The sequence below is a fragment of the Scedosporium apiospermum genome (genome assembly GCF_000732125.1).
Source record: "Scedosporium apiospermum strain IHEM 14462 chromosome Unknown SEQ_SAPIO_0154, whole genome shotgun sequence".
Lineage (NCBI taxonomy): Eukaryota > Fungi > Ascomycota > Sordariomycetes > Microascales > Microascaceae > Scedosporium > Scedosporium apiospermum.
In genome coordinates, this window is record NW_015971855.1 from 391,522 (window position 1) to 412,050 (window position 20,529).

General features: G+C 51.3%; 3 protein-coding genes across 3 annotated transcripts; 1 reads left to right on the plus strand and 2 right to left on the minus strand.

Moving 5' to 3' along the window:
- Positions 1-1,585: 1,585 nt before the first annotated feature.
- On the minus strand, positions 1,586-3,498 carry SAPIO_CDS9911 (putative peptide transporter ptr2; the record flags this gene model as incomplete). Its single annotated transcript, XM_016791195.1, has 2 exons — positions 1,586-2,978; positions 3,044-3,498. The coding sequence occupies 2 exons, from the start codon at positions 3,496-3,498 to the stop codon at positions 1,586-1,588; spliced, it is 1,848 nt and encodes a 615-aa protein (XP_016639039.1).
- Positions 3,499-10,031: 6,533 nt separating this feature from the next.
- On the plus strand, positions 10,032-11,464 carry SAPIO_CDS9912 (Exoglucanase-6A; the record flags this gene model as incomplete). Its single annotated transcript, XM_016791196.1, has 4 exons — positions 10,032-10,264; positions 10,348-10,604; positions 10,669-10,940; positions 11,009-11,464. 4 exons carry the CDS (start codon positions 10,032-10,034, stop codon positions 11,462-11,464), a joined length of 1,218 nt encoding a protein of 405 aa, XP_016639040.1.
- A 303-nt stretch (positions 11,465-11,767) lies between these two features.
- Positions 11,768-19,956, minus strand: SAPIO_CDS9913 (uncharacterized protein; the record flags this gene model as incomplete). The annotated part of the gene is made up of 13 exons (XM_016791197.1): positions 11,768-14,003; positions 14,088-14,574; positions 14,658-15,123; positions 15,186-16,427; positions 16,503-16,748; positions 16,828-17,307; positions 17,371-17,467; positions 17,534-17,707; positions 17,789-18,196; positions 18,268-18,542; positions 18,606-18,638; positions 18,924-19,267; positions 19,344-19,956. 13 exons carry the CDS (start codon positions 19,954-19,956, stop codon positions 11,768-11,770), a joined length of 7,101 nt encoding a protein of 2,366 aa, XP_016639041.1.
- Between the last annotated feature and the right edge of the window lie 573 nt (positions 19,957-20,529).

Here is a 20,529-nt window from a genome sequence, read left to right on the forward strand (position 1 = left end):
GGAGTGCTAGCCCTCTTACTAGCTGTTCCTCGTAGTCGGTAGTATGCTGGCTCGCCGAAGACTGGGACATTTTGGAGACATCAAGTTCATCGCCTGGGTGGCCACTGGATCCCGCCGGATGGGGATGCGACGCTGGTGTTGCGGATATCATGCCGACAATAGAGATTGGTTTCCCATCGGTCGCGGGGGTCAAGGACAGTCGATTTCTCCGGCCGAGCCATGAAAATGAATATCACAGCCAGAGCCTGGTCTAGAAACAAGGTGCTGTGGCTTGCTTGCTACGACTAGGCAGCTGGGAAAAGGCCCCTAGTAATCTGCATTAAACACCTTCTTTGTTATGAGCAGAATCAGCACACAGCCCCGCTGTGAATTCCGCCCTCACCAACATAGCTGGCACGGGCGTTGGGGGCGGGAGGCTGAGGGTCATACAGCAGGCGAGCCTCGTATCCTCGAGAAAGCAGCGAAGAACTGCACGGTATCCGAAAGCCATTTGTCGAGTGAGGCGACAACTGGTATACAACATCTACGCCTTGAAATGTGCCGTTTGCAAACACCCTCGGGGGCGGTGCACATCGTCCCGCGCCTCCGAAGAGCCGGGGTAGCCGAGGGCACATCAGCTGGCATGGTAGGGTGAACTGGAAGAAGTGCTGAGGGGCAGCCTTGTGGGGCAGGTCATGTTGGTAGACCCGAGAGCAAGGCGTATTTTAGGGCTTGTGGAACGCTTTAGGAACGCTGCGGGCTGAAAATATAGGGACGATTCAGGTCGCGATCTTTTAGAAATAGAGAACTCTTACTTTTTACTTTGTACTGATGATGAAATTCTATTGACCTTCTGTCCATAATTCATAATTTCTAGTTGGTGATGGAGCCTTAAAATGATAATGATGTATCCCCCGTGTCTCTACGCTCCAACCTCCACCGACATGTCAAGACCCAAAACCCAAAATCCTGCCGCCAAGAGATCAAACACAAACTCCACCGATCTGCCAAGCTCCGGGCCGGATCCGAACGCCATAACCGAAACGGTATGGAGATTTTCTTTTAATCTCCCTTGGCGAAACAGGGTAAACTCCCGTGGTTTCTTTGTCCAATCGCACGCTGCCGATTAGTTTCCCCCCAATGAGCTCATCGAAAAAGGTGGAAAGCAACTTTGCGCAAAATGGGGAAGGTGTGTACAATCAAAGCCTGATGGTAATGGTCCCTTTGTCGAGGATGGTGGGAGGGTTATCGAGGTAAGCGGAGGAATCGCACTCCGACCCGATCGTCAAACAATTGATGTAACATGCTGTCCCTGATATCCATCGCCCACGGTTGTTATCGTTCACAAACACAAATGCCCATCATTCAGGTTGTTTCAAAAATCTTCTTAATCCAATGAATTGAGAGGTATCGTATAAACAAGACGTAAAATCACATCACAAAATGGGCATGTCCTAAGTTGCCAGCGAAACCCAAAGCACAGTCATAGCCCACGCCTCCCGCACGTTAAACTAACATTGATATATATGCTCAACAGTAATCAACAGCGATGCAGTTTTTTTTTTTTTTTTTTTCCTGCATGCATAGAAACCCACCACAGCTTCGCTTAAGCCTTAGCGGCCACCTTGTCGTTCGCCGCATCGTCGGCCTCGGCACCAATAGCGTTGGGGGCGTTCTTGCCCAAGTATTTGGACTTCTTGAGCGAGTTGAGATGATCCTCACGCTCATCGTAGTGGTGGAAGCAGAACCAGAACGCGATACCGCCGACAAAGGCAATGACGGCAATGACACCGTAGTTCCATATGAGAAGGGGATCATCGGAAAGGGGAGTGAAGGCCTGACCGACGGCGGCGGCGAAGGCGCTGGTGAAGAGGTTGACGGACATGACGAGGGACTTCATGTTCTCGGGGGCCTTGGAGAAGGCGTACTCGTAGCTGGTGACGTTGGTGAAGAGCTCGGAGATACCGATGAGGATGTAAGGGAGACACTGGGCCCACACATTGATGGGCGCGGGGTCGCATCCCTCACCGTTGGCGTGATCGCCGCAGGGAGACTTCTGGTAAATGTAGTACTGCATGACGCAGGCAGCAACCATAGAGAAGGCTCCGAAGAAGAAACCGATGGTCATGCGCTTGATGGGGGTAAGGTGGATGCCAATCTTGCGGAGACCGGGGTAGACCAAGCGATCGAGAATGGGGACCATGATGACAATGGAGATGGGGTTAAGGTTCTGGATAATATCGTTGGGCACACCGTGGAGCTCCATGGTAGCGGCCTGAGAGGTGAGGTTACCGGTCATCTGGTTGTAGGCAAGATGGAAAATGGGGAGGAAGATGAAGACCTTGCAGGCAAGGAGGCCACGTCGGACTTCGTCGACCCAAGCGTCATCGTAAGTCATCCACGAAGGGCGCTCCGCGGGAGGGACCTGGGAGGGGCGAGCAGCGTTCCAGTTCAACTTCTTGAACCAACCAGACTTCCCGATGACGTAAATGAACATGCGCAGGAACTTGGACAGGACGGATCCGGTGGGGGGAGTGAGCCTGTACTTCTTCTTCTGCGACCAAAGCACAAGGGGGGCGGCGAGGAAGAGGATTGTGGGGAGCAGGAAAGCCAGCCAGAAGCCGACGTACTTTTCAACCCACACCATGGCAATCTGGCCGATGGTAGAACCGACATTGATGGCGAAGTAGAAGTAGAGGAAGATACGGGAGTTGGTAACGGCAGGATCAACAATGACACGCTCTCCCTTGCGGACCTCGACGCGAAGCCGGGTATCGGTGTTTTGCTCAGCAAGCATGGGCGAGATGTTGGCCTTGAAGAAGCCAGTACCAACGCAAAGGGTAAGAAGACCGATGATGAAGGCGCCGAAAGCCGAATGAGGCTTCGTGATAACACTGGGAGCGGACGCCGCAGTCAAGATGACGTGGGCAATCGTGGAAATGGCAATGGCGATGTGGACGGTGACGTATCGACCAAGTTTGGCATCGGCGATCCAGGCACTGTTTTTGGAGTCCGTGTTAGTCTAGGTCTATATTACACAGAAGGTTTGTCTTTCGACACTTACCCAACAAGAGGCATGAGGTAGGCAAAGAACTGGTTGAAGAGCACGATACCCTGGGAAGCCTTCTGGCCCATTCCCAGCGCACCGGGAATCCTAGCCGTCGTGCCATGGCTGGCGCCAGTTGTAGAGCCCTCGGGGAGCGGCCTCTGCACGAAGTTGGTGTAGAGTACGGACGATCCGTAGTAGGAGAAACGCTCGCAAAGCTCAGCAAAGGCAATGGTAAAGACAGACCAGTTCATGTCACCCGACACACGGCGGAGGGTGCGGAGCTCCTCCTCGGTAGGCTTGTCATCGTACTCCTCCGACGACGAGGAGACGTACCCTGGTGGGTGATGGCTCTTGGAGACATCGATGGAGCCGCGTCCGGCGAGCAACTCCTTCTCTGTTCCTTGGATAGTGGCCGAAGGCACGTGGGCCTTGGCAATTTCTGCCGTCTCCTGGCTGAGTCCAGTACTCATGGCGGCTGGCGGTTTGGGTGTTTGATGGTCAACTCCCTTTTGTGCTCACTCTTCTGTCTGTTGGGCTCTCGGAACACCAAAGAGATGAAGTGTGTGGTTGGCAGTGCACTTTCCTTCTTCCACTTGCTCGGGCAGCAGAGACACCTGGGCAAGATAAGAGAGTTTGGGGGAAGTGGAGGAGGGGGGAGGGGGAATTAATATATGAAGCACGAGGAGGGGAACAAAGATTCTTCCCAGTCTCCTGGTCCTGTGGGGTATATGGAGTATGTGGAGGACGCAAAGTCGTACTGATCCCTGGGGTGTTGGGGTGTGTCTGTGAAGGAGAAGAATGGGAATCAAGTCAAACTATATAACCGGCCAATGGAGCTAAAGCGGGAAGTACGACATGACATGCAATGACGATATGGGGTTCTGGTAATACGATATCGCGTGCGACCTTGCCGATAATTTTGATAAGAGGGCCAGGCACAATAGAAAACAAGACAATTGCGTGAAGTACCATGCGGGCTCCTGCACTTTCGGGATCGGTACATTATCCTGATTCGTGTCGTGTTGAGGAACCGAGGAGGCCCTCCTCGGGGGGGTTCGGACTAGCACACCAAGTACCTAACGACACCACTAGTGCAGACGGAGCCGGCGACCACCGCTAGTGAGTGGTGATGGCACGGCGGAGCCGGGGCAGGAAGGAGGGTTTGGCGCTAAATCGCCACGACCGCGATTCTAATTAGTAGCTTGTTGAGGCCTAAAGGCTTATCCCACGGCCACGAAACTGCTCATGCCATATCCCATGACCATAATAAAACATCAATTAATGTGTAATGGCGTCGACTAAAGCACGAAGGAAGAGGGGGGTATCGGACACCAATGCCCAGAAGAGCAACCGTGAGGGCGAACATGGCCCGATGGAGCGGATGGAGCAAAGCTGGGGGAAAAGGGTCTCGTCTGTGTGGAGAGGCCCATTCGATGGCGAGAAACTTTCCCACAGCGACCAAGGGTTGATTTCCTCAGAGTGACAAGGGGACGCTAGAATGTCTATGCTATTTCCAAAAGGTCCCAAGGATGTGGACCAAACTCCCAGATTCGGTGGTGGGTGTGTGCCCTCAAGCAATCCATTTTTAGATATTTGCAATGCATTTTGTACAAGTCGTACAAGTAGCAATGTTGGATGTAATCGTCGTATCGACGTGGGCATGCAATTGGCAGCATATGCGGAAGCTGGTAATACGACCGCGTCCAAGGCCGTGAGGATGCACTGGCGACAAGTCACAAAACAGAACCAGGTAGGAAGTGAAGAACAAATGCGGGCTCATTCCTCATTGCTCTGACAGCTCCAAGCACCCAGCGGCTAGAGTCCTGCGCAGTGCACATGCGCACTTTGCTTGATACGATCGATAACGAATGGTGTTAGCCGTCTGCCCCCCGGAGTCAACATGCCTAAATTGGAAGGCAGCTTGATCGTCCCCGCGAGCATGGGTCAGCTATAGCGCCCCATCGTCTGCCCGGAAAAGGCAAAACACCAGATGGTTGGTGGGTGTTTCGATTGGGGGAAGGCGGGGGTTTCTTGATATCGTGATGTCAAGAAATCTGGGGATAGTACGAGGTAAGGATCCTTCAAATAAGCTTGGCAGACCTGTTGGGAACGCTTTGCCCCATCACATACGCTTCTCTGAAGTGATGGATAGCGGAACCTTGCCGGAGCAGAACTGTCGATCACAAGACGTGAGGGCAGAAACATTTCCGTTCTCGCGTGCCTCAAGCAAAGCGTGGGTGAGAGAGTAAGAGTAAGAGCAAGAGTAGTGCCGAGGAATTCTCCAGATCAAACCACCTTTTGCACCTATCGATTGTACCCTGTACCTCAATTCTGCAGCATTGAGCTGATGTACATGGAACACTTACATCATCCATACAAAAAACAATGGCATGCGAGGATGTTAATTGTGTGCAGTGTACCGAGTACCCACGCACTCATATCGGCACTGAGTACCTGTAATACAATGTAAATTGCATCGGGGGCACCTCATTTGCGAGGTAGTCGCATCATATTGTTGCTCCTGTTTCTTACTATTGGGAAAGTACGCATTGTCTCATTATCAGAGCCGACGTCGTGCTCCAACCCTGGGTGCCGGGTGCCGCTTCCCATCCATCGAGACGTTAATACTTTGTACTCCGCAGATAGCGACGGGGCACGGTTTCTTTCAAAGAGGGCCATATCCATGTAATTGCATGTAGTTACTGCGTACTGCCGGGACCAACTTCCTCCCGCACGAGCTCCAGACTGCTTCATTGTGTACGAGGAAGTGACGGCTGACCCTTGGCGGCGAAAACCCACATGCCGCCACCTTCCTTTAATTGGGATCCTTGACTCTTGTGATTGGCCCACTACTTCGGGCAGAAGGCAGCAGCGGACGTCCAACCTGCCGATCCCGAAAGCTGGGGATTTTTGTTAGCCCCCCACCAAGTGTCACCTCGCTGATACCACCACACACACTCGAACTTGCCACGCTAGTCCCGGTACTGTCGCCGCCTTTGGTTACATTTTCCTGTCTTGGACTGGGAAACGAAGACCAATGGCCAACAAACGCTGGGTGCTTTGCGGTTTCCTCATCGCAATGTCAAGCTATTATCCATTCCTCCTTCCTCCCTGCCGAATCTGATAGCAAGAGGAAAACAAAAGGGACTGAGGGAGGTTGGATGCAACGCTCCAATCCTCACACAGACGGATCCCACCTACCTTTTTTCGCCATGACAACAGGCACTGCTCTCGTAATCCTGACTGTTCACAAAACGCAGACATACTCCGTAGTTGCACCGTCGGCATCGGGCTGTTTTGGATCAAACCGTTTCTCTTGCGGATGTTTTTCGTTACCCCTTTTGGGAAGGCTCGGCGACCAGAGTATAGTGTGGTGTAAATAGGTAATAGCGTCGAGTAAAAACGGAAAGAGGGAGGATAGGCCTGGCCCAAAATGCAAGCTTAATTCTGTCGGGATTCTCTCGACCTTCCCGTTTCCGCGATCCCTCCCTCGACGTCAAAACTCAATTGCCCTAGTTCGAGGTCTCGAGGCTAATCGTAACCACGGCTGTAAGTGAAAATGTCGCCCCTCGGCAACCGCGGCAGCAAGATGTGACGGGCTTTCTAGAATCTGAGGAATTCTCCCAAGGTCTAATCAAGAAAGATCCTTCCTGCCGAGAAACATTGCCGATATATGCTCCCCGGGAGTGGTCTCGTAAAATTTTTTTCCAATCTTAGAGCTAAGGGTGGAATCGGCTGAAGCCATCATGAAAGGCCCCCGCCATTCTACACAACGTGGTGGTTTTAGATCTTCTGGAAGCATCCTAATATGTACCTTTCCTGGCGCGGAATTATCTGTCTGTGCCGGAAATTTCGGCTCCAGGAAGCCAAACAAAGGATCTACTAGAAGAATTGGGTGCCCACATCGAGTGGGAGAAGACTCGAAAGGGGATAAAAAATGTGTGCCATATACACGTGCTATGTGGGGAGTGGGTGGGTGTACACTATGCGCAGCCTTCGACGCAGGAGATGGGATGGAGATTTGAACACGATATGATATCAATGGTTCTTTTTTTAACGTGACCCACTGCTAGCAAGATGAGGTTTCAAGGGCAGGTTGCAGTCGTATTGACCGGATCGGTGTCGGTGTGTTACGAAGCCGTTTCGAAAGAGGTTCTTCGTGCCATTGATCCAACTCGAATGCACATCCCAGCCTTCAAACATAGAGAGGATCGTTCTTCTTCGGAAGCCGGTATCATGGTTTCGGTAACGAGCTTGCATCGCGGCCTACGGACGGCTGTTCCCATATTATTTGCAGCCTTGTGATACTCGAGTCATTCCGTCAGGGTAACATGGACAACCGCGACGTCATAGCTTTGAAGAAGGACCCTGATGCGAGCATAGCATGTGCCGCAGTATCGAGGGAGCTAGCTTTAAGGGTCAAGCCTTTTGCACGACCAAGGTCTTGGCAAGAGCAATATTGGAAACAAAAGAACCTTTGTTAATACAATATATGCGGGTTTGCAGGTGTAGAGTGGACGAGGTTAGGCGAAGCTAGGGCAGTGCATGTGGTGTCGAGCGAGCGAGAGCTCGACACCGAAACAACTTCTTTGATCTGGTCGGCGATGGCTGGCATCGGTTCCGCACGGGATTAGGTCCGCCCAGCTGTCCTGGTTCAATTGGCGTGTTGGAGCTTTGGGGGAGGGGGGAATCTCGATTTTGAACCCCCGCTCTGCAAGATAAAACCCAAAAGTTCGTCCGTTTCGGGGGACTTTTGGGTATTTGAGGGCCTATGGGGCCTCAGGATTGAGGGGCTCTGGGTGGGAACAATGCCACAATGACGACTGAAACGGGCACTCAATCGTACCCCTGACAAACCAGACAAACCAGAAGTCTCCTAGCCCAACTTTACTTTTAAGGTCGGGTTCTAACTTGCCAGATGATGAGAAGAGTTTAGATTTTGCTAATATTAGCAGAGAAACTAAGCAGAATCGATCAATTGCCCCGATCAATTTTGACGTATGCACAAGCTCCGAGTGCGCGAAGTAGTCTACACTAGCGTAAAACACCTGACAGCTTGAAAAAGATCCCGTCAAAAGTTCCAGCAATGGTTGGCACGTTTAATCAGACCATATATTCCAGGCCCAGCGCCGCTATTTTAGCCGTCCCTCAGTAAGTAAGCCAAGCAACCCAGCAAGCTACAATTGCAGCACGCGACTGATCTGTATCGAAGGCATCTCGCAATGGACAACCGATAGGGAAATGCGGCTTCCTCCTTCAGCGTGGGTGCAGACGCCACTGCTTTCGCAAGTCCTCGTGTCGTGAACCTGCCTAGCAGGTGTGCCACCAGCATGGTGCGGATATGTCCTGAAATGTTTCAAGTATCAAGAGTTGCCTAGCTAGCCAGTTGGCAAAGAGAGCCTGATCGTGCCACGGTCCAGGCCGTCGCGCTACATCTGACAACACCTCGCACCCAATCCCAAGGAACCAAAATAGTGTGGATAGTGTGCCTCAATCGTCCCGAAGCCCACTTCGGCCCATCTCCCTATTTTCTCTCTTTTTTTTTTTTTTTTTTGGCGCAGAGTTTTATTTCTCCCTAACTTTGCATAATCGTCTCTGAGCCGGGTGAGAGTGAGAACGTCGCCACCAAGATTGACCGAATGCGCAAGCTAAAACATCAGGTTGGAAGACAAAGTGCCTCCTAAGAGAATGCCGAGGCAGCTAGCCAGAGAAGCTCCGAGACCTAATGACGCTTGGCGTCACAAAGTCACAAACAAAAAGAAGATTTTTTTTTTTTCTTTCTCTCTCCTCAACATCACACGTTGCATATATGTGAATGCCATGTGAGCATTGATATCATCTTAGTCAAAGTGAGGACGGAGATTGGGGCCTCTCCACAGGGTTACCGAATAGGAAGGTCGGCGGAAGTGGCGCCCGATTCTTCCAGTGATGGAGCACGACATTATGTAACCATTTCTAGAACTTTTGAAGACAGGGGAGGAACTTTGGGGTATCTTCGATCACGTGAGCTCTTGGACCAAGAACTTTGATGAACACTCTCCAGCTCATAATAACCTCCATACAAGCAATTATGGCAGAGCGGATCCGCTCAACTCCCTTGTAGACTTGACAGGAAAGGCATCGATCCGGTGCAAACCTTTCAACCGGGTGGGATGTAGGCGCCCTTTTTATCTTCCCGTGGCAACAAATGGGCAGCTCTCCGCTCATTTTTTATTACTCTCTTCATGCTGTTCCTCGATGTCGTGATATCACGGGTCTTGGCCAGTCCTACGCACCAAGACCCATACACCCACTGTAAGCCGGCCGGAACTGAATTTCTCCACATTTCTCCACAAAAAATTGCCCCCAATTTGGACCCGGAGTGCACGCCTTCTCCCGGTATTCCGGAGCTCATTCTTCCGTGCTCTTCCCGCCGGTGTCTAATCAGCCAAGAATATGCATCATTCCTCCAGACCACATTCCTGAATAGAGAGCGTGGCACGCGCTCTTGACGCGATAATCTAGGAGGACAAGATCGTCAAGTAGATAACGATGGCTCCTGAATTCCTTTATATGAGCTCTGAGATATAGACCCCGACACCAGCTAATTCTCAATTATATATTCTTTGAATAATTTCCTCCTTCCTGACGGCCGTCTGCAAGGGAAAAGCGTAGATCTTCATCGTTCCTTCCATAATATGGCTTAAAATCAAGAAGAATTTGGAGAGCACAGCCAAGCCTTCTGTTATTGCTTGGCTTCATTTAAATCATTCTCCAAGTTAGTTGGTTCCGTACCAAATTCCTCTTCCTCGGCGGAAGAGATGAGTATTCTTTCCGTCACGAAAGAGGTCTGAGTCGAATCCCTTGAAGCGGGAAAGAAAACAACGAAAAGAACAAAACGAGTAGATAAATAGAAAAGCCATCCTGCCCGGTGGTTACTTGTATAAATCGAATACTCTTTCCATCTCGTGAAGTTCACACAAGCCAAGATCTCACGTCCTCGTCTAGTTGAGCCTACTTTATGATGTCTCTCAAGAAGGTCCTGGTCGCCCTCGCGGCCCTGGGCACCTCCGCCCTCTCAAGCCCCACCAGGGCCAAAAGGGCCGCCGCCTACGACGACAACCCCTTCGACGGCGTGGCCATGTACGTGAACCCGTTCTACAGGGACGAGATCTACGAGCTTGCCATTCCCCAGATGTCCGGCTCCCTCGCTGAAAAGGCCAAGCTAGTCGCCGAGACACCCTCGTTCCAATGGCTGTAAGTTACAATCTATAAGCTCCTCCACTCGCGGCGGAATCCTCTGCACTGAAAGGCTTCCACTAACGTCAATCCGACATCAGCGACAAAATCGCCAAGATTGATCTCATGAGCGCCACCCTCGCCGAGATCCGCGAAGCTAACAACGCCGGAGCTGACCCGCCCTACGCCGGCCTCTTCGTCCTATACAACTTCCCCGATAGAGATTGTTCCGCCAAGGCTTCTGACGGAGAGCTCCACCTCGACGAGGACGGCCTTGAGAGGTATCGCACCGAATACATCGATCCCGTTGCGGAGCTTGTCAAGGAGTATGATGATGTCCGCATCATTTTCGTCTATGGTTAGCTTCCCCCTTTGCTTTTCCGGCCTCACTAAAAAAGAGTCACGTCTAACACTTCAAGCAGAACCCGATGGCCTTGCCAATTTGGTCACGAACCTAGACGGAGTAGAGAAATGCGCAAACGCGGCCGATGCCTACCACCAGAGCACCGTCTACGCCCTCGAAACCTTGAACCATGACAACGTCGCTCTTTATCTCGACGCTGGCCACGCCGGTTGGCTCGGCTGGCCGGGTAACCTCAACACCACGGCCCAAGTCTTCGGCGCCGTGTACAAGGAGGCCGGGAAGCCTGGAGCTGTTCGTGGTCTCGTTACTAACGTCTCCAACTTCAATGCTGTACGTGTACCTTCCCCTCAAAAAGAAAACAAGCAATTTCAAGTTTCTAACATGGAAATCGCCCCCAGTACAACGCCACTGAACCCCCCGCATACGCAACCGAAAACCCCAACTCCGACGAGAGCAAATTCCACGAATCCCTCGTCCCCTACCTCGAAGAAAACGACTTTCCCACCCACTTCATCGTCGACACGGGCCGCTCCGGCGCCCAGCCCGCCGGCCGCGAGAGCTGGTCGGCCTGGTGCAACGTAAAGGACACCGGTTTCGGCATCCGCCCCTCGGCGGATACCGGGAGCGAGTTGCTCGATGCTTTCGTCTGGGTTAAGCCCGGTGGGGAGTCGGATGGAACTTCGGATGAGGAGGCTGTGAGGTATGATGTCAATTGCTCGTCGAATTCGAGTTACGTTCCTGCTCCGGAGGCGGGGGAGTGGTTCCAGGAGTACTTTGAGATGTTGATCAAGAATGCCGATCCGCCTTTCAAGGTTGACTGTAAGAGCAAGAAGAATAAGAAGAGGTCGCTGTAAGCTGTATCGGCGCCCCAGTGGGATGAGATTAGAGTTGCGGGGCTCTACCTTGGATATTGATAAAAATGGGGGAAGGATAGATATGCCTTCAGCAGTAGCTTGAAGGCGCTGTACATAGAAATGCGAGCACGTAGTTGTCATCCTTCTATGTTTATTTGACTTTAATTTCAACAATACAATACAATGCATCTTTTTCACGTTTTCCGCCGCCCTATTTACCACCACCCTGTCTTAAAAGTCCAAGCTCCAAAAGCAGTACTCTATCGTGTGTCAGTTCGTCCCCAATATATTCCAGTTTTCAAGTTACAAGAAAGGGCACCATCCAATATACATCGCCGCCAAATTCTTCGGATCAGTCGCCTGTTTAATCAACTCCTCCACTTGTCCCTCAACTCCAAGCGGGATGCTCTGATCCCGCATCAGACCCCTCACTTTCCTCTTGATGCTGTCCACCACGCCTTGCGGGTAAAACTTGACGCCGCCATCCGCTCTCCTGGCCGGCTTCTTCTCTTTCTGGAGATCAAGGGTCGGATCGTAGATGAAAGCCTCGAGAATGGTCATGAGCGTCTCCTCATGTTGCCGCAGGATCGAGAGCGTCAGCTCCGAACACTGTCTAAACGGCCCTTCGTAGCCATAGATCCCCATCGCAGCCACCATGTTGTGCGTCAGGCGGAACGGCACGCGTTCGGGCTGCGCAAAAGTCGTCCCCTTGTCAAAGAGGCAGTTGAAATCGACGTGGAAAACTCCTCCGTTCCCTTCTTCGAGCAGGACGTTCTCTCCGTGACGGTCACCCAGGCCCAGAATCGTCCCGAGCATCGACATGACGGCGCAAGACCGCGTGTACCTGATGCGCGCCGAGAACCAAGCCGACGGGTCCGGGAATTGATTGACAAACCACAGGTGCAGCACGGGTGGGAACATGCCGAGCACCCCCTCAGTGAAGATGTGAATGTTCTTAGCAGAAGACGCCGCCTCGCGCATCATGTTTCGGATGACGCTGTAATCGGGAGAAATGTTGCGCGCCGCATACAGCGCGAGGAGCGCGTCCCTGAGTGTCTTGAGTCCGTCAACCCACTCGATAATACCACATTCTTCATTGAGTGGCGTCACTGCGTATGTTCGCACGTATAGTTGCCGCTTACTCGACTCTGCGTCGCGCTTGAGCGCTCTGTTGATCATCGAGTTGAATTCCATCAGGCGCTGATCCGTTCGTAGATCGTCCTTGGGCTTTATGAGCAGTGGATAGAGGTTGCCATCCGATCCGCGTGCTGTGAGACGTCTTGGCTTGGCGAGAGAGCCAAGGACGAGCACCTCGTCTAGGAACGAGTCGATCGTTACGACATCACGCGAGAACGCCTCATGCTTCCTCTGGTGGTCTGTGACAGTAGGTAACGTCGCTGTCAAGCAAGCCTCGATAGGCACCACCAACGGGCAGGGCGTACATCCGTGGTTGAAGCACAAGTCTCTCACAATGCTAGCCTTTACTGTTCGGTTGCTCTGGAAGTCGCCATTATGACACGCCAAGAGCAGCTGTTCGGCTAGCCTCTCGCCCTTCCGGATGATATCTCTCACCGCGAATTTAGTGCCACCGACCTTGGTCGCATTTGTCTTCAGCCGGCGTATGATTTCTTGCCCTCGAGCCTGTCGCTCAGACTTTTGCTTCGTGGTCATCACACCAAATAGGCTCCAAAGGGCCTGTCGGGGATGCGCGTCGACGACCTTGACGATTATGTCCGCTAGCTTCGAAAACGCGTCCTTGTTCGGATGCGCTATCCGAGCAACGATTTGGGGTAGGGCTGTGTAAAACAGGTAGGCAGGCAGTCTAGAGATCCACTTATCTAGGCTGGAATGGAGCTTGTTAAGTTGTTCCGTGCGTCTTCGATAGAGTTCCCGGGAGACAGAATGCTTGCCCTCGGGAGCTTTATCAAGCTGTGCTGCGAGTTCTAGCCATAGAGTCAGGATCCTAGGCAAGGTCTGGTACAAATACTTTGTTCCAAAATTGAGCGCACGGAAATAATTTTCGATCAACGCCCGAGCAAGCTCGCCCGTGAGATATACATCGCTTTGATCGTCCGGATCCAGAGTCTTCTGCCACTCGAGCAGCTTCTTGTAGTGTTTCCCAAGGTAATAGTGACCCTTTTCCCAGGCCGTATGGGTCTTAGGCGGTTCCTGATACTTTTCTCTAATCGTGGCCGAGTGATGGGCTCCGGTGCTGTCTAGCCACTTCGCCAGAAGCAACTCTCCCCTCGCCTTGAGTAGTCTATGTGGGCAATCAGCAAACTTAGAAGATGGAATGCTCGCCAGTTCCTCTTGTGTCACTAGCTCATTATTCGCCATTACACCATCGAGAGTTTGGATGGCTTTGCGATGATGTCCGTCTTTCCAGAGCAGTTTCGCATTTTCGATTGCCGAAGAGCGATCGCCAAGTCTTGAAGCATGGAGAACAGCGTTATAGGATTGATGCGTGGAGTTGCTCTTTCTGGCAAGACGTGCGCTCGACATCCAGAGGCTTGATATGTCGAGGTCCGAATAGATTGGTCTAAATGCAACGAAATGTTAATCATGTGTCAAGCTAGCAATTTTTGCTTTTTCTCTTTTCGTTTTCCAAGTGGGAAAGCCTCACCTCTGCAGCTCCATCGCTGTCCTCTGGATACTTAGAAGATACTGTTTATCTTCAACATAGGCACCCAAAACATCCAACCGACGTTTAAGAGCATTGAGCGTAGGCCGGTTGTCGACGTCTTCTTCACTAGCTTGTGCCGACAAAAGCAGCTCAAGGTCCGTCAAGATGTGGCACCTCAGCATGATATCGTGGCAAGCCTGTAAAGAAGCCGTCTCCGTGATGCCCATCGAAGCGGCAATGCGCTCTCTGATGCTGTTGATAGCTGGGATCAAATTGGTCTTTCGACCAAGTTGGAAATCGCGGAATACTTCGCCAATCGCTACGTCGAAGTCTGCATACGACGCGTCCGACGATTTGGCTAGATCTAGATATTTTGACAACGACTCCCATCGGTTGGTCGCCCAGGCAGCCTCGACAGCAAACGGTATAATGTTGGTCTGAGTACCTGGCTGTAAGTGCATGCCTTCTACGTAGTTCAACAGGACATCTAGAGAGGAGGGGGAAAAAAAAGGTGTGTTAGCGCAAGTTAAACGCCATCATGCTGGCCAAGAACTTTAGAATTATGCTCACCATGTTGTCCCGTCTGCTTTAAACAGGTGAGAAGATCATGTTGGACATCGGAGTTATCTGGTTCGGCCGCCAAGCGTATCTCGTACCAAGTTTGCGCAGCAGTCCATCTGCCAGCCTTGCGATGGCCGAGGACCTGCTGGTCAATGTCCAAGATTTGCAATCGTGCCGAGAGGCCCTCAAGACCATCAGGCTCATCAATATGTGCGTAAATGTCTTGCAGTCGCTTCATCATCTTCGAGTGATCATCACCCTGGAGCTTGCCCTCCTGCATGTGGTACTCGAGATAGAACAGGGCTCGAGAGTACTGCTCACAGTCCAAGGCTCGTTGAGCAATGGTCTGAGATGGGGTTCGATCTAGGAACTCGCGGACCCGACTGATTGCAGGGTCATCGTTCGGTGCATTCTTGGTCCTCGCTTGCCGTGCATGAACCCATCTTCTAAGATAATCAAGGATGCGGAAGAGAGCCTAATTACTAGAAGTTAACATTGAGCAGCGCAGATTCAATGGGTTGCTTTAATGACACCTACCTCATAGAATAACTTCATCTCCTGCCGCTCATCTGGGGTTGCTGTGGCCGGCAATTCATAATTAAGAATTGCCGTAAGCTCATTGATGACATTTTCACGTAGTTCCTTGGGTGTATCGTTGCTGATGATGATATGAGACACGACATATGGGAGTAGGAACTCTGGTTCCGAAGGGTCTCGTAGTCTCGTTACTCGCGACAGCGGTTCGAAGACAAGAGATGCATTAGCGTTTTGGGGATTGCGAAGAAGATCCATAACAAATGATACTAGCCACGTCGTATATGGCTTTCCTGGACAGAAGATGGGATACTTGGCGACGACCGGGGCCATCGGTCCTAGTAAGTATCTGGAGTTTAAGAAGGGCGAGAGGACTTCCTGGACAGATATGGGCAATTCTTTCCACTTCCTGTAAATGTCAGCACTGCCACCTCTAGACCCTAGATCCTGATTTAGCACCGCTTGTTTGATATCACATCTTTCCAGTAGTTCCTGGATCGCAAAGGACAAGAAGCCCTGCCGCCTTGGATCAGTAGCTGATAAGAATGATTTGACAAGAACCTCAGTGAGGACGTAGAATCCGAAGTGACGACGATCATCATCGTTCTCAAAATTGTCAAGCACAACAATGGACTTTTGTTCACGTGGAGCTTCGACACGATTCGAGTCGATACAGCCGATCAGGCCCATGCATTCGGTACATAACCTGGCGATATCAAGGTTGACTCCATTATACCGTGAGGCGCAGTCGAGGAGGGACCGTAACAATACTGCCACTACCGGATCAGGGTTCTCGCTGATCGCTGTAGTTTGAATGTAGTCCTGGTTCAGTTTTAGGTATGCCACCAACTCCTCAAGAGCCAACATAACAACACCAGAATACTCGTGCGCGATACGCTCAGCAAAGATGTTGAAAGCAGCCCGCTGATCAAGGGGAACCCGGAGAGCCCGTAGACTAGCCTCAAGTGGCTTGAGATCTAGAACTCTTTCCAGCGATGGAATGCGATTGATCTCCGCTTCGAGAACTGGAAGATGCTTGTCTAAGAGAGTTCGAACAAGTTCCTGCATACGCTGCCGCGTCGACTCGTTTGACACAGGCCAGTAGTGAATGATGATGAAAAATGTTGTTTCTAGTAATACATCCACGTCCTCTTCTTCGAGGTTGTGAAGCATCGTAGCCCAGCAAGAAAACGCACTTTGCCTTAGACCGTGAATGGCGATTGCTGCAAGGAGACAGGCCGAGATCTGCCAAGAGTGGTTTTCATCAGTAATTCGACTATTAAAATATCACAGGGGAGTAATGCAAGGACCGAAACTAACCTGCGGGCGAGCTACGCGGACATGGGCTTTACAGGTACGTATCATTTCTTCCATCGCTTGAAGACAGAGGCGTTGCTCTAAGGTGGGCGGGCGCCCAAAGGCCGCGATATTGATGACGTCTGTTAACCTCGTCATCAAGCCCAGAACCTGCGGTTGGAGGAATCGACCGACAACATTTCCCTTCCTGGTCCTGGATTCTCCAGAAATACCAACTATGGCAGCAATCTGTGTAAGAGCGTTTCGTGCCTATCAAGGAAACTATGTTAGCTTTCTCCATAGCCCGAGATGGCTGTTACATGCATGGGGATATGGGAAATGTACGTACGGCCAGCTTCCTCGCATCATTTCCTTCCGCGGCCAACTTGAAAAGTTCCAACGCAATTGGCACTAATTCGCTGCGGACAAGCTGCGGAATCTCAAATGTTGTCTCGAAATAAGGCGTAATTTCAGTCAACTTGGCCATGGCAAAGGCAGCGACGTTCTCCACAGGCTGAATGAAAAGGAGGGCTAATACTGGGCCCAGATTCCCGCTCTCGACAATGGGTAAGTGAATTTCATCGTTCCTTTTAGCCTTAGCTATCCGCTCAATGACATCCCGCTTGCCTTGTAGAACAAGCCAGGGAAGCGCATGACGGTGAACAAGTAGGAGAAGCTCGCTAACGCTGACGCCAAGAAGGTCGGCCGTCAAAATGCTGGTTTGGGGTTTTGTTATCACGTCTTTGATGACGAAATGCGCCAAGCCTCTCCAGAATGGCTCGAAAAGCTTGAGGGGAGACAGGTTTCGCGCCGCCGCAATGTTTGATAACTAATATCTCATGTTTAGCCAAGGTTAAAAAAGAATGGGATATATGCGGTAACTGAGGCTTACCTCTTGGAAGGCCAAGGAGGTGATCACATCGTTTTCATATCCCAGATATTCAACCAACTTCAACAGAATCAGATTGAGCTCTTGATCAGGCGCTACCCTACGAGAAGAGTTAATAAGAATAAAGGCAACACCTCGGCGGTGTGAGTGTGGGAGGATCTCTTACCGGCCAAGCTGACCCCAAGCCATGATGCACGTTTCTTGGTAATGAGGTGGGGAGCTATCCGAGATAGACCTCAAAAAGGGCATCAAACTTGACAGATTCTGCAATGTCGTGCTCGTGATGTGGTTCGACGCTTCTCGAGTTACCTTGCTCTCGACGAGGGCCGACTCAAGGTCTCTGACAAAAAGAGGGAGAATCCGCCTACAGCCGCGTTAGAAATGAGCCCACCAGACCGATATACACCAAAAAAGTACATACCCGGCTGCGATGCGAAGTTCTCGAATAGAGCTCTTTAGCGAGCGGACACACCAAGATGCTAATGGAGAGCCCTGTATATTAAGAAACTCGGGCTCAACCGAGTGTAGGACAAACCGACGGAGTGCCATCATGGCCACCACTCGAGGTCTCCTACATTGCTGAAAAGCTGGGAGATCAACAAGCTTCGCAAAGGCAGAATAAGCCTCACTCTTTGCCCTTGGGTTGACGCAGTCTGGCGGAAGGCTTGCACTCGCCTTTTGGCCCGAACAAAACGAACACGACATCCTGGGTTGCGCATTGGAACCGGGCTCTGCGAAGGAGAGTGTGCCATCTGCTGCACATGGGGCACGGCCGAGAAGCTCCATAACAAGGCACTTTCTGTCGTCGTCCATATTGGAGAACCCGTCCCTGGAGAGGTGAACATAAGTATCATTGCAAGTGCAAGCAAAGAAGCCAAGAGGAGAAAAGAGTTAACGTACACTATAATTTGCTCGAATCCTCCATCCACGGCATCTGGGTTTATTATCTGAAAAATCTGCTCGGAGAGTATCGCCAAACTTGTGTCTACACTTGCAATCTTGCGTCGCTTCCGATCCGGTTGGTTGACTTCCTCATCAGTCGTCTTGTAGTTAAGATGAAGTGATTCTACTCGGCGGCGCAGATCTTCATCCTCGAAGAACTGAGGACGCGCATTTTTGTCAAACGCCCGGGGTATTTGCATGGCGGACGCCTCCCGAAGTAAAGCACTAGCCCTCTATAAACGAAACTCATTAACATCAAAGTTCTTATCAATTTTTCGGAGAGACAAGGGCCTTACTGCAAAATCGGATCCAGGCCTTAGTTCGGGGACCTGGGAGGATAGGTATTCACAATTGCCAACTACATGAGCAGATACGAGGCGACTAATTGCCCTGTCGGAAATAGACGTCTTCGTAAGGCACAGGATTGACTGGCACAACGAGCATCTCGCTGCTTTTGAGGCCTCGCTATCACCTAGGAGTTCAGTCGGCCTAGTAGCTAGTTCGGCGATGAGGAACGAAAGCACGATACATGCCTTCCCTTGAATTATAGACCTGGTGTTGCCACGAGCGACATTACGACAGGCGAATGGCAAGGCGATCTTTATCAACGGAACAATAGTCACTTCTATTGCAGGATCCCGCTGGATTTGGGCATTGCAGAGAGCATGAAGAGAGTCAAGCAGCCAAGGTCCGTGTTCGGAGAGCCCAGCCACAGGATTCTCACGGGTAAGGGGCCCAGAGAGTATAGAAAGCAGGATCAATGCTTGCCGTAGACATTGAGAGGGGTTGGTGAGTTTGTACGTAACACGACGCCTTAGGGATGTAGATTCGGAGGTGGGATCAGCAGCATCGGGGTCGATACATTTGAAGACTCGATTAGACGGGAGATCGAGCTTTACGGCGGGGCTTCGAGACCCGCTGCGGTCGGTGGGACTGTTCTCAAGGGCGTCAAGAATATCTAAAGACACACTTACGTTTAGTATCTTCGAAGTAACGAGGGCGGCCACTGTTCCGATTGAGGGACTCAAGCATACCTTTAACTAATTCCCTTAAATAGAGCATGAGAGGGGGGATCACCGATACCAGCTGCCCCGTGGTGGAGACCACCTTGAATATGGAATGGAAAAGAGTCTCTACTGGTTCCGAAAGCTCTAGATATTGCGGGTGGCCTAGCAGACGAAAGATCTTTGGAAAAGCCCATGTCCACAGCGGCTCACTTCCCCTGAATAAGAATTGTCCTTCATCGGCCGAGCATATCAGAACCTGAGGGGTCTCGATCACGGCAAGCCTGAAGAAATGGACAGCTTTGGAAGCCTCGCTGCGCATACGCTCCTTGTCGAGAAACGGATCATCAGGCCGCAGGGCATCGAGGACGGCGCGGAAGTAGACATAAATCAGCATGTGGTTGTGGGCGATTCGGTCTTCGGGAGTCTGTAGGAGATCGGGGTTGTTCTTGATGTGCTCGATGGTAGTAAAGAGCTTCTTGAGCTCCCCATTTTCGCTAGATTTCGTCGATTTCGTTGACGTCGAGGTCGAAATGTTCTCAACGAGCTGTGCAGCCAAAGTTGAGGGTGGAGGCTGCATCTCGTCTCGCCGAAGGACATGGCCTCCAGCCGTGGGCAGGTTCCCGTGGGGTGTCGAGGTCATGATGGCAGAGGATCATCTCGGCATACGCTATATGTGTGGTCTGTTGGAGGAATTTAGGTGCGAAATTACTGATGCATTCACGGCGGCTCATACAGAGAGAGGCTATGAATGTAATGGCGTTCTCTGGGTCCAAGTATCGTGAGCAGGCAGCCGGCTGTGGACAGGCACGACTGAGACCTCCAGATACATTTGGTGGGGTCCCCTTTGAACTCGAGAAAATGAAAGTCGTGAAGGGCGTGTCAGCTCAAAATACGCGAGGTCACGTGTTATCGAGTGAGACCTGAGGCTCACTAGGATTGCGGTACACAGGTACAAAGGCGCAGTGGAAGCTTGAGCTTCGTTGGGTCGCGCCAGATCAGGAGAAAGCACGAGAGACGTGAGACTTGCATTCTCAGGCTTCCACCTTGAATATTGGATATTCAAGCCGGGTAAAAACAGATATTTTCGGTCGAAACATCAATTGCGATCCGTACTGAGCTTTTCGTTTTGGCTCGAAAGTATTCTCATCAAAATCTATTTTGATACCCTCTTCAGCTGTGCTATAAATTTTGGAGCTCTCCACACAAGCTCTTC